The sequence below is a fragment of the Ptiloglossa arizonensis genome, chromosome 7, assembly GCF_051014685.1.
Source record: "Ptiloglossa arizonensis isolate GNS036 chromosome 7, iyPtiAriz1_principal, whole genome shotgun sequence".
Classification (NCBI taxonomy): Eukaryota; Metazoa; Arthropoda; class Insecta; order Hymenoptera; family Colletidae; genus Ptiloglossa; species Ptiloglossa arizonensis.
In genome coordinates, this window is record NC_135054.1 from 11767449 (window position 1) to 11780474 (window position 13026).

Genomic DNA, 13026 nt, shown 5'->3' on the forward strand with positions numbered 1-13026 from the left:
CACCTAAACGCGTTGCAAATCCATCCCCCACCCCTGTTAAAAATTATTCACTGCCAACGATTGCATCCGATCACGCTTCCGAGTATACGAGGAACGGGTATGCAAGTGTTGTTCGCGATGTAAATAAAGTAGCGGAAAAGCTCGACGGTGGTTACTATTATAAAATTGGTGATTCACGGAATGAGGTCACGTTTCTGTTAGGTAGTCTTGCGTCGAACTTGTATTAATCTACAGACAGTCGCTGTTCCTGACCCCGCCGGTGCTAGCACGCGACGAAATACCACGGAAGAAAGGAAGCATTCAGGGCGCGCGGTTAATGCAATTTAACAAATCAAATCTAATCGGCCGAGAACACGTTGTGACTTGCGTAACGTGTGGACCTACGGTAACAGTACACAACCTGGAACGGTGGTTGGAAACGTCGCGACGTTTCGTAAAAATTTTCGATCGATTACGATACAATAAACCGTAGACGAACGATACAGTGGAGAGGAGCGAGCCGGCTGCAATTGCATACTACGATGTCATCAATGAATGCGTAGCGATAACGTGCGCTAATTGTAATTCGTGTGACCTAGCTCGCAAACCGTCGACAGTTAGTCGAGTCGGTGATGTAATTAGTCCTGTACGTAGCGTACATCGTCAGTACATCGTGTTCACTGAGTCGAGCACAAAGTTACAACGGTGTGCTAAACTCTCGTTCGGAGAAGTGCGGATTCTTGATTGTATTCGCGTGTACGCGAAGGTGTTCGATACGCTTCTTTGGATCGTTTTTCCTTTTATTCTACTTTTCATCGACAAGGACGAACATTTTCGAATCGCGTTCCCGCGGTTTTTCTACTTCCCTCCGACGTTGTGCGTAAATAATCGAACGATATGGCCAAAGGACGACCGAAACGAAAGGAATCCAAGAAGATGGCTTGTTGCGGGTGTACATCCAGCAGGAACAGCGACACTATGTGTAAATATGTTTTCGTTGTTGCACGATTACGCTTTTTCTTTTTTTTTCTTTTTTTTTTTTCTATCAGTGCGATTGTTCCTCGCGCGAAAATCATCGTTGCTCGAATACGCGCAGTGTCGTTACCACGTTTTTTTCTTCTCCGTGATCGTTTCGATAGGGGAACGAACGAAACATTGACCCGCGAGGAACTAAGCCTCGAGCAAACTAGATAACGCCCCGAAGTTACTGGAATGCCGGGATACCTGTGAATATCTATTATGCGATCGGAATCTTGGCAAATGTGATCGTTACTGTTTAACGTATTCGTGATATTCCGTAATATGAACGGAGATTTTGCTTTTTCGAATTTTATTCCGAATTTTATTCCGAATTTTATTTCGAATTTTATTCCGAATTTTATTTCGAATATTTAAACACGTTCTCAAAGTATGAATCAACTTGAATTCTCAAAGTTCGAATGGAGCGCGAATGGGAAGAATTTTTGTTGAGTTTGTCCCGGAACGAATGATTTGTATCGAATTTGAACTTTGACGTCGATCGAGACACTATTGAACTTTATTTTATTTTGAATTAAACGAATTTGTGTGATCTATTGAAATAAAATTAGTTGGAAACAATTTTATGGAAACAATTTAGTTGTAAGAAATATTTGTATACTTTCGCGCACGATTAGTAAAAGTATAGGAAAAACAGGAAAAGGGAGTTAAGTAATCGACCATTTTATTTGATTTATGCCGCGTAAACAGAATGGAAGGTTTTTTCTTTGAAAGATATGCCAAAAACAATAAAACTATTTTCAGATTTGGATGTTGCGTCGCGCCATTTCGGAGTAGTATTTTCAGCGATAAATTATCATCTGTGAATACTAATTCTTTGAGCGGTGCGTTGTAATATTTAGATTTATCGAGACAAATCTGAAGTAAATTAAACAAAAATCACACGATTGAAAGAAAGATCTTGGGAATCCAATTCGGGTTAAAAATACGAAGATTTTTCGTATATCGCGTAAATGTTAATCGTACTCGGGATTAATCAACATTTTGTTTTTTTCATTAGGTGGTGAATATTTATGCCAGGAAATTTACATCCGGTGCATTTAAATATACTACGAATATTATTTAAAGTATTCATTTTTAGTATTTGTATAGGCGATAAGAAATGTTCTGAAAAGCAAACTCATGGTGAAGAATGCGAATGTAAGAAAAGCTCTTTGTATAATAATTATCACGGTACGCAGAAAGCGATAACCAATGCTTACAAAGTGATAATGAAACACTCGCCACGCGACTTTGTTTTTAGACGCTTTGAACGTGTTAACCAAGGTTAAATATTCATTCTAGCCGGGTTCTTGTGAAAACAGTTACAGGTTGAATGGATTTTTCGTATACGAATACGTAATCCATAAATCTACGAAGAATTTTTCGACGAAAGTGAATTTCTCAACAATTTTTACACAATGATTATCGAACTTCTCTAAAATGTTCGAACGACGTCAAACATATAACATAAACGTTGCTTTTGTTACACGTTGTTTACAGTGACACGATCGATTAATTTTGTATTAAAAAAGGTAACTGAAACAAATGCAAGCGACAGAGGAATAATAATAAAATTGCACAACGAATGCAAGTCGTTTGATGAAAATTGCACAATTGTCGGAGAGAATCGAACCAAGTTTGGCTGTAAAGTATGGAATATGGTTTGATAATAATATAACGATATGAGAATCAATGATATTCGATAATTCATAATCATTGATAACATGTTTAGAAAAGAATTCGAAATAAAAGACAAAAGGAAAAAGTTTATTTTCAACAAGTCTTGAATATTGCTTACATTATTAAATTCTCTTTAAACTTAACGCAAATAATCTTGATATTTATATTTTATTACTGTAATGAAGGAATTTTGAAATTAATAATATAATTTTATCTTTTTCAACGTTAAGGTATCTATCTGGTTTCGAGGTAATGACAATTGATTTCGTGTGCAATTTATCAAAGTTTGAAACTTGGATAGTTCTAAAGTGTTTGGAAAAATTGGAAAAGGTGTAAGACTTTGAACTATAATCCCTATCAAATCTAAATTTACGTATATATGTGTACAAGCTTTAATCTTTAAGTAAACACGTGCAAGTGTAATAGATCTCCACTGAAATACATTGTGTACTGTCGTCTGATATAGATTGACTATTTTTCGATTAAATTTAAAAAACATGAATTAAAACACATTAATTATAAGACAAAGATAAGGAAAAAATTATATTTATACGCATTTTAAAAAGAAAAACAAATTGGGAGTTCGATAGACCGCAGTGCGTCTGTGCATTAAAAATATTTGCCTATTCAAAGTCACTATTTCTGAAACAACATTTTTTAAATTTCGATAACGAAGTATCTTGAGAATAAATAGACGAATCGACTTTAATTTTTTTATATTTATACAGTAAATGTCTCTCTGTCGTTTGTAGTTTTCGTATTATTGATACAGATTTAAGAAACATGTTCTTAGTACCAAACACAACAAACTTATTACGATTTCATTAATAAACCGTAAACCACCTACGTAAAAGAAGTAACGATCGAAAGATACGAACTTGTTTATTATACAGATTTTTTTTTATAGCTTCTAAACACTGAATTGCTCGGAGAGGATGAGCTTACTTATTTATTTATCTTTTTCTTTTACACTTATTTCTCCACATCGAAAGCCACACTAGTACAGACTCAGAATCTCTTGGATTGTTTTGTGTCTAATGATTGGAACGAGAGTTATAGTGTCAGCTATGAATTATTTTTACACGCCACTCACATAACGTACAACATCAACAGAGTCAATAATTTATATTTGACAAAGATTTCCGCGGTTTGTCAAAATATAAACAAGTAAACATCTCGTCTTTGTTACAAATTGAGTTGAATATTTTCAACATTTGTCCCGCTAAATTAAAATGTGACATATTACAAAAAAAAGTTTATTTCCTTCGGTATATCGATTATTCCTCCGTAGAATCAATTCTTTTTAAATAACAAAGTTTTCCTCGTTACATCGGCAATTACACCGACTCGTTTCGCGGTGATGTATTCTTAAATAACAACGAATCGTTAACACTTTCGTATAAAAATGCAATCCTTGTTCATTTCTTTTCAACATTATCTAAAATTGACAACAGATGCGTTTTCTCTGGTTTCGAAGTGTACACTCGTAATCGATCGATTACGATTACCCGTTGATATATTTCTGAAATTAAATTCCACGGTTTGCAATTTAAACATTCGCGTTCGAAGACGCTTTGAATCGTTGCGCGTGGCCACGTGCGTACAGTAAATTCCGATGTTGCTTCGCGGTGCATACTATAAATCTGAATTGCCGATGCAGAATTCGATGCACATTTACGCGTCATCTGTTGCACGAACCGTAAACGAGACAGGTTCGAAGACAGTGTAAACACGAAATCGTATTGTACGTTGTTGGACGAGTGTGCCGCGTATTGGGGCATCTGTTGGGTACTCGTCGTCTCGGTTTCCGTTTGAAAATAAGTTCCCCGTACGTGACTTTATGAACGTAGGAAGTGCATTGATATTCGCGTCGCGGAACGATACCGGGCGGCTCGTATTGAAACGATTATCTCAGCCCGAGGCCTAATGCAGCTACGGAACGTGTCGAAACTTACCAGGCCATAAATGACAGAGAGAGTGTGTGTACAAGAGAGAGAGAGAGTAGTATGTGTGTGTACGTACGAGAGAGTGAGAAACGGAGCAGTGGTCAGGTCGTTTAATTGGACGGCAGAAGGGACGTGACGACGTGACTGAGATCCTTGCTCGTGACATAACAATGAGACGGTCATGAATGACATAAGACGCGAACGATGATATCGCGATGAACGTCGTTTGGAGGGGCGACGATCAAGGCCAGCTAGTTGGCATTACCGGGCGGGGGAAGGGACGATGGGATGGGACGTGACTCTGTTTGCGTGTGTGCGTATGTTTGTATATAGATTTCCATAGGTTTGTGTACATTTGTGTATATTTGTGCATACTTGTGTATACTTGTGTATACTTGTGTAGATTTGTGTACATTTGTGTACGTTTGTGTACGTTTGTGTACGTTTGTGTACGTTTGTGTACGTTTGTGTACGTTTGTGTATATTTGTGTATATTTGTGTACATTTGTGTACATTTGTGTACGTTTGTGTACATTTGTGTATATTTGTGTACGTTGTGTGTACATTGTGTGTACGTTTGTGCAAGTTTGTCCGTGTATGCCTGTGTTCGCGGGTACGTGTGTCGTTGCGCGTTACGATTTCCCTCGTTTCGTGTTCTTTTCATGGATACTCGGGTTCCAGCGTCTATTCTCAGCAGCGTGCCGCGCGTAACGCGTCGGCACAACGATTACTCGGCGATAAAGGTTTATTAGAATTGTAAAGCGGCGCCCGACGCGGCGCGAACAACAGAATCGGATGATACGTACGCGCGAAACTCTTGTATCTGGCTAAAAGTGACGAAGCCGTACGACGATGCCCAGTCACCGCGCTCGCGAACCAGTAGACAGCGTTTTCGGGAGCTTTCTCGCAGTGAGTGACGCCTGTTGCTATTTTCTTTTTTCTTTTCTTCACTCTTTCTCTCTCTCTTGCTCTTCTTCGTCTACCTCGAGACGCGTCACGACGCAACGCGCGGTGACAAAACTGTACGCGATACGTGGAATCGTGGATTCGATTAACGTCAAATGCAGCGTTAAATAGACGAAGTGTCTCGTCGATTAGCAAACGGTTTCTGTACTATTCTAGTCTATGACGTTCTCGGTTAACTACATTCAACAAGATTCGACGTGATTACACAGTTAGTTTTCAGATGCGCGCGCGTGCGTGCATACTAAGGGAGATATAGGTCACTGGCTATGAGGTCAACTATTCGTAGTGGAAACAGGCTCAGAATGTGTTACAGAAATGCTTCGGTACGGTGTCCTTGAATACCGCTAAAATTAGAGATTTCGTTTTACAGTTTCTCCATGTGGTATCGTTCCTAGCCAGTTGCTCGATGTTTATATTAATTTCAGATATTATTGATTCCATCGCCTCGTGGTCCACGGATAACGAGTTACATCATCTCCGTGTTTACGTGCAGCTTCTGAAACGTCGGGAGAACACTGCACGGGAGAAGAAAGTTTACCTTTCTATTGGAAATCTTCTATTGAAAATACCCCGGGTGTTGTCAGTGTGTCTTTTATCGTACAATGGAACGCCAGTTATTGAAAACAATAGAGAGACGAGTCGTTCCCGATAAACAGATTTTCGTACAATCGATCGATAGAGACAGAGATAAGAGGTCGAGCGTTTGAAGAACGAGGCTCAGTTATCGAGATTTCCTAACGTCGACATTTCGATTTGAATAATCAACGATCCACTCTGTTTCAATATCGAACTATCGTAGAAATTGATCAGAGGCGATAAACAAAAGTTTGTTCTTTATTCTTAGATAAAAAAAAGTGCACGGACAAGATGTACCTTTCCAAAGTACTCTAGAGAGACGATGTACTTCTCCTTCGAATCGTATCTAAATTGGTGTGGTTTTATGGTGTCGCTGTTTAACGTGGGCAATGAGTTTGTAGGTTGGCCGTTTATTAGATAATTGTGCTCCACAATCTTGATATATCCGATAAGGTACGTTCGAAGTTGCACAAGGTGATTGAGTAACCGAGTTGAGATTTGTCAGTCGTGAAAAAAATTCGATACTGTTTGTACGCGTGCTCTCTTGCGTTCCATTTTGTATAAACTATCTCGTAAATATATTACACTCGCGTATGGTAGATTGTCTGGAAGCAATTGTAACGAGAAGGTAAGATCATTGCCTTATTATTATTCATGAAGGTATTGTTCGATGCTATCGAGTTTTCAACGATCGTTGATCGGTTACTTTTGTTCGTTATTGCCTCATGGATGAACAAGAACGTGAAAAGAATATACGTAGCGGAGAATTATTTAAATATTTGTCCGACTTGTGTATGTTTTTCTCGGTCAAACGATAACGATGAATGTTATCTGTGAAACGGCACATTTGATACCTCTCGAGAGAATTCTATGTTTATATGGTCAAGGCGTGGCATAAAAACTTTGTATTCGGAAAATATACGTTCTTCACTCGCAGAATTGAAATTTACATTCAGTTCCTGTTTTTCTTAGATTTCATAATCGTTAAAAAAAAAAAAAAATGAATAAACCTCGTAATTGTTTCCTTAACAATTCTAGACGCGTCACCAGCGATCTTATTTGTTCATTGTCGATTCGATGTAAATGCACCGGTTAATCGGATGTGTTGGAAGAAATCGTTTTCTTTAATAATTTTTATTGTTAAAAAACTATGTTTCCTGTTTGTTGTTTTTTCTCTCTGCATATTGGTACTTTTGTAACCAATACGGAAAGTGGACCTAACTTTGAAACATAAAAATAAAAATTCACGAAAAGCAAATGTTTAATACGTACCAAATATGACAAGATAACTATTATACATAATCTCGAATGGTAACTTGTTACTCTTAAGACTGAAGTTGGCATGCTCGTGTTTACAACACATATAGGTAGGTGTGGGGCAGTCTGCCAGACTGTCTTTTTTTTATTTATAATTATGAATAAATAGCACTTTTTCCCTTATCTTTGTTCTATAAATAGCCAATATATATCAGACAGAAGTACATAACGTATTTTTCTGCGAGATTCTACTAGATCCCTACATGTTTACTTCTCAAGAGTAAAAAATTAAAGCAATGTTCCTATTTGGAGAGGATTAGTTATTTAAATTTAGAGAAATCAGATTGATCGATTTCCTCGGTAATTTCGATACATTCTTCGTTAACACGTACTATAATTGTTACACATTATCGTGTCTGATTACCTTTCTTTGACGTAATTTCCTTTTCTTCTTCTCATTTTTCTTGGGTTCACGTTCTTTGGTTTCTTTAGTTTCTCACAACCATTCCTTCGTTTACAATGTTAATGGATTTCTCTATAGACTGTTCGTCGTAAGTAAATTTCGGTGTTATTTCAGAAGTACCAAAATAACACTAATAGAGAGAAATATATGTAATACTTGACCCAGTGTTTGGACATTCATTGTCTCAGTCTTCGATTACTTTTATGTCGAGCTAGTAGCACCACAATACTATCTTTACGAAACAGTAATGAAGTACGATTAAAAATCGTAGAGTTAAACGTGTCGATAAAAGATCGACTTCCTAGAACCTTGTTTCATATCGATAATTAAACACCTGTCTAAAAATAGTGTATTTTAAATATTTATATAGTAATCAGCATAATCATAAAATGACCTTATTTGCGAGCAAGTGAACTAAATTCGACACGGGGAAAGGTAATCATCGTTACAATAACAAGTTTTTAAACCATAGTCAAGAAGAAAGCTATTTTTAGCACGAAAAACTCAAGAGTGTATAATTACCTTTTAGTTAAGATATTCAGTCATAAAAACTGTCTTCCTTGAACATAATAATTATTAACCATTTTGCACACAGAGTCTATGCTATTTGACTATACGCTAATGACTAACATCCATTTAGACGAATAATGTAAAAAATCTCCAAAAGTGTCCGATTATTAACACATAGCTGATTACTGGTGTATTTACTTTATTTCCCAGAGCTCCGAGTAAGGCCCAGAAATGACACCCTTAAGTACATACATAACGACACGACACTTAATTTCGCTTCTTTGGGCTTGATTGGGATAATTTTCATGGCAATGATTTTCTATTTATTTGCAGGCTCATACTCATTTATTTACATTGGTGCATATAATCTTTCACTACGTTTTCACTCTTTCCATGCAAGTTCAACGGTACTCTAGATTTTTTTACATTCCTCCGGCTGGAGCTAGTAAATTATATTCGCGGTACATTTTAACGGTTCTTGATATTTATTCTTTTTTTTTACGTTGATCACAGGTGAAGATCCGATGCTTAGCGACCAACAGCAATATCGATACATGACTGTTGACGATATGAAATCCATGGGGGATGATTCGATGCGTGTCAACGTGACAGACGACGAGAGGGATAATCGACATTCCGGAGGTAAGTTTTACGTGCTTTTTCTGCATTTTTCAAACAAATTATCTTGGCTATATTATCTTAAAATTTGATTAGGAATAATTTCTTTTAGTATTGTAGTATTTATTTTCGAGTCGTCGTATTAAAAATATTGAATATGAAGGGTACCTGTGTACGTTAGTGTCCTTAGAAAGATTAAAGATAAAAAAATTCAATGACTAAAATAATCGATACATACAATCAATCAAATTTAAGAAACCGGAACGTTCTGCAAGAATAATCAATCTGTTGTTGAATTTGTTTATATAAATAACAGTCATACAGTAATCATACAACAACCTCGACCATGTAAAAAATATTTATTTTTGGCCTGTTCTTCCGAGCTAAAAGTTTTTGTTATTTTTTTAATGATAAAATTAGCTGTCTTTGTGACATAATTAGCGTTCGTTGCGATTCTCAGCATAATGATACGATAATAGTTATTTATAGTATTCACTCAAACTCTTCACTGAATTTCTTCATCAATACGGGAAGTTAAGAAGGTCGTATTTTCAATTATTTAAAGTCACAATATGTATGTTTTGGAGCGAATTGCCAAATCATCGCGTTTAAACGTTCATTGTTATTTCGAGAGAATTCCCCGACGCATCTTTAAGTAAATCGGAGAAGAATTATCTTCGAAATTTCGAAGAATTTCAGCGGTTTCAGCTCAGCGATATTTGCGTACGTGTATTACGCGAAAACATTCGACGAATCGGTTAAATATTCTACAGAATCGTTAATTTCACCAATTTTGTAATAAAATTCACACAATATGTTTTCAAGGCTATTTTAAGAAAGTACAAATTATCAGACAGCCTTCTTAAGGGAGATAACCAGGTAGCATAAGATAACATGTTCCTTTGTTTTCGAACTTGTTTCTTTGTTTGCTTTGACAATTCATTGTTCCTTAATCTTCAGTGTTGTCGAAATTTCTTGGTGCATTTAATTTTTTGGAACAAAATTTCATCGAATACCTGGTATTTTATCGTATCAAGTAACGTTGATAGGAAAGGATAGTCAATTTAAAAAGAAATATCAAACAACATTCCAAAGCAGTAAGACAATACATATTTGCAATTTAAACTTTCAATGTTTGCTTTGACAATTCGTTGTTTCTTAATCTCCAATGTTGTCGAAATTTTTTGGTGCATTTAATTTTTTGGAACAAAATTTCATCGAATACCTGGTATTTTATCGTATCAAGTAACATTGATAGGAAAGGATAGTCAATTTAAAAAGAAATATCAAACAACATTCCAAAGCGGTAAGGTAATACATTTTTGCAATTTAAATATCAAAATTAGCATCAATGCAAACAGACACCACTTCGCACATTTAGTGTAACACGAAACTTGACACGTCACCATGATATCGTTACTGCATCGACTATAAAAAGGATACAGCTTTCTATTTAAGAAGTTGAGATAAGCGTGCACACACTTCGCCACGCCTCTACCGGTGGAAAAGCTATTTCCGCCACATTTTGTCTTTCTCGAATAACATTTTCCACAGTTTGACTTTTGCATTTCGTAAATCTAGAAAATATTTAATTTCCGATCCAAATTCTTCTATTACGAGCATTATTTGAAAAATGTCGTTAAACTCTGCTCGTTTGTGTAATTATTCTTGCGTATGAGAAAACACATTCAAGTACGGTGTAAAGTCTTAGTGTTATTGTGAAATTGTTCTTAAATTGTTCATAGTATTTTAATACAATGTTTAGAAATTAGTGGCAGTCGTTTTATTGCAATAGAATACATATCGGATATGTTCGGTTTTTGAAATGCAAATGTAAGGTACTTGAGGACAATACAATTTTGTTTTATATTTATTATCACATCGTACAAGCTGTTTCGTAATTTGTTGTAGATCCGAAAAGGCGTACAATAACCTTCACTTGTATACCACTGCACAATATTTTTGTAATTTTCCAAGTACTTGAACAAATCTTTTAACGACAAACGTCTTTAGTATTTTCCTTTGGAGAGAAACTTCTCAATTTTAAAATCATTAAATTGAAATTCATTAAATCAACGTTTATTCCGTACATTTTCAAAATTGGTTGTCTCAAAAAACAAAGGCTTGTACAAAAAATTGTATTCCACATTTTCAAAATTTCGTTGTCCAATGACTTTCTTACTGTATTTAACACGAATTGTGGAACACCTTGTATAAACTATTAAAATTGACCAAAATTACAACTGTCATTGAAATTAATCACATTAATCTTTATCAGTCGGAATAAAAACGTATTTACCAGTCATAAATTAGTCTAATCGTGATTAGTTTATTATTAGATTTTACTCACATTCAAATGTAACGTAGCAGCGGAAAAGATTAACGTGGACTTGAAGTGACAAGAAGTATAGCTTTTACAGTTTGGAAAAATCATAAAAAGTTTCATTTTTATATGCAATTTATAGCGCCAACCATAACCGAGATGATTACAAAAGAAAACTATCAACGTACAAACGCTGCCAATCTCAAACCAGATAATGTTGATATCAACAGGCACCCAGTACACGTCGGGTATGTATTTATATATATTTTTTTAGAATACTGTAAACTTCACTTTCCTAACAGTGATACAAAATTGTATGATCTAGGGTAGGTTGTACTACTGATTTCTAGATAAATAATACTCTTGTACAATGAAATGTATTGTAAAAATTGTATATCAATGTCTTTATTAATATATTTTTAATTACGTATACTCTTTATGAATTTCGCTGCACCATAAAACCGCTTTATTTTTACAAATAATGTACAACTTACCCTATTGGCAGATCTGTATTTAGAAAGGTGTTTAAAATGTATGTGTTTTCGAAACATTTTATCGAAGAAAAAAGTAAATTTGAAAAATTGATTTTCAGTCTATTAGAATATTTTACACCTGGTTCTAATCTGCGGTACTTGTAGGTACTTGTTGTTTCGAATTATTTTGGATCACTTCTATCGGTCTGCGGATTTATTAGATTTCCTTTACGATTGGAAAATTTCTTGGTCACGAGCATTTTCACAACAGCGAATCTGCATTGCTCACTAATTTGACAATTGTTTGCGGAGTAAACGTGTATGCACGGTGAATTCAAAAAGTCGTCCAATCAGACTTCTACTAACTGAATTATTTAAACAAAAAAAAAAAGAGAAAAGAACTATAGAAAACGATTTCTATGTTTGCATGGTTTGTTTTGATCTTTAATAAAAGCGCAACACTCGAATAAAATACGAATAAAATGTGTACGGTGTAACACGAATTTCAAATTACTTAACGATGGAAATTTCATTTGAATCGTAATCCTGTTTGGCAAAGTTTGAATCTGCACGCTTGTAAAACAAACAATTCGTCGTTACTAGCACAAATTATTCCAATATTTCAATTTATACAGTAACTGTGTACAATCACTGAGATATATTTCTGTGTTCACTGGGATCGGTACGATATAATAAATCGATACATTGAAAATGAAATTGAACTAAACAAACGGAATGTAATTTTCAAGAGGATCCGTATAATTATTTAGCGTTGTATAGAGTTGAGAAAGTTTGTCAAAATTAAATTTGTCTATAAATACAGCAAGTAATATCTATTGCACATTAATGCATTCTTTTGTGATTGAAAATTGTATATAAATAAAGGAGCACTAATGTGGTGAACAACACGGAAGCACATAGCACGCAAGTGATAGCGTACCTAAAAGTATAAGATAACGACAATATGTACATTACGAAACAATAATGTTGTGTATTATAGTGTGATACGGTGTGCATTGGTGCAAGACTCCTGCTATAATTAACCCTATAGATTATTGGCTGATACATAATAACGAAATGCGATACGAGATCAAGGGAATTTACGATTATACGAGCTGTATAAAGCGAGCTTCAACTTTTCTAATGTCTCGTCCATCGAAGTATTTTTTTTTAACTAACTTTTAGTTGGCTTCAGAAAAATTTTAACGAAAACAG

At 35.3% G+C, this 13026-nt stretch overlaps 1 protein-coding gene across 23 annotated transcripts in view; it reads left to right on the forward strand.

The window, feature by feature from the left end:
• LOC143148799 (uncharacterized) overlaps window positions 1–13026 on the forward strand; it is a 113986-nt gene that overhangs the window by 52088 nt on the left and 48872 nt on the right. For 22 of the 23 annotated variants that reach the window (XR_012992589.1, XR_012992592.1, XR_012992593.1 and 19 more), the window contains 2 exons: window positions 8911–9039; window positions 11481–11586. Coding sequence is in view for 6 of the 23 variants with exons in the window: in XM_076315452.1 (XP_076171567.1) it covers window positions 8911–9039; window positions 11481–11586 (235 nt within the window). In the remaining 17 variants the exon portion in view is untranslated. Of the gene's footprint in view, window positions 1–232; window positions 962–8910; window positions 9040–11480; window positions 11587–13026 lie in introns of those variants that run through there. The other variant, XR_012992602.1, reaches the window with a different exon arrangement.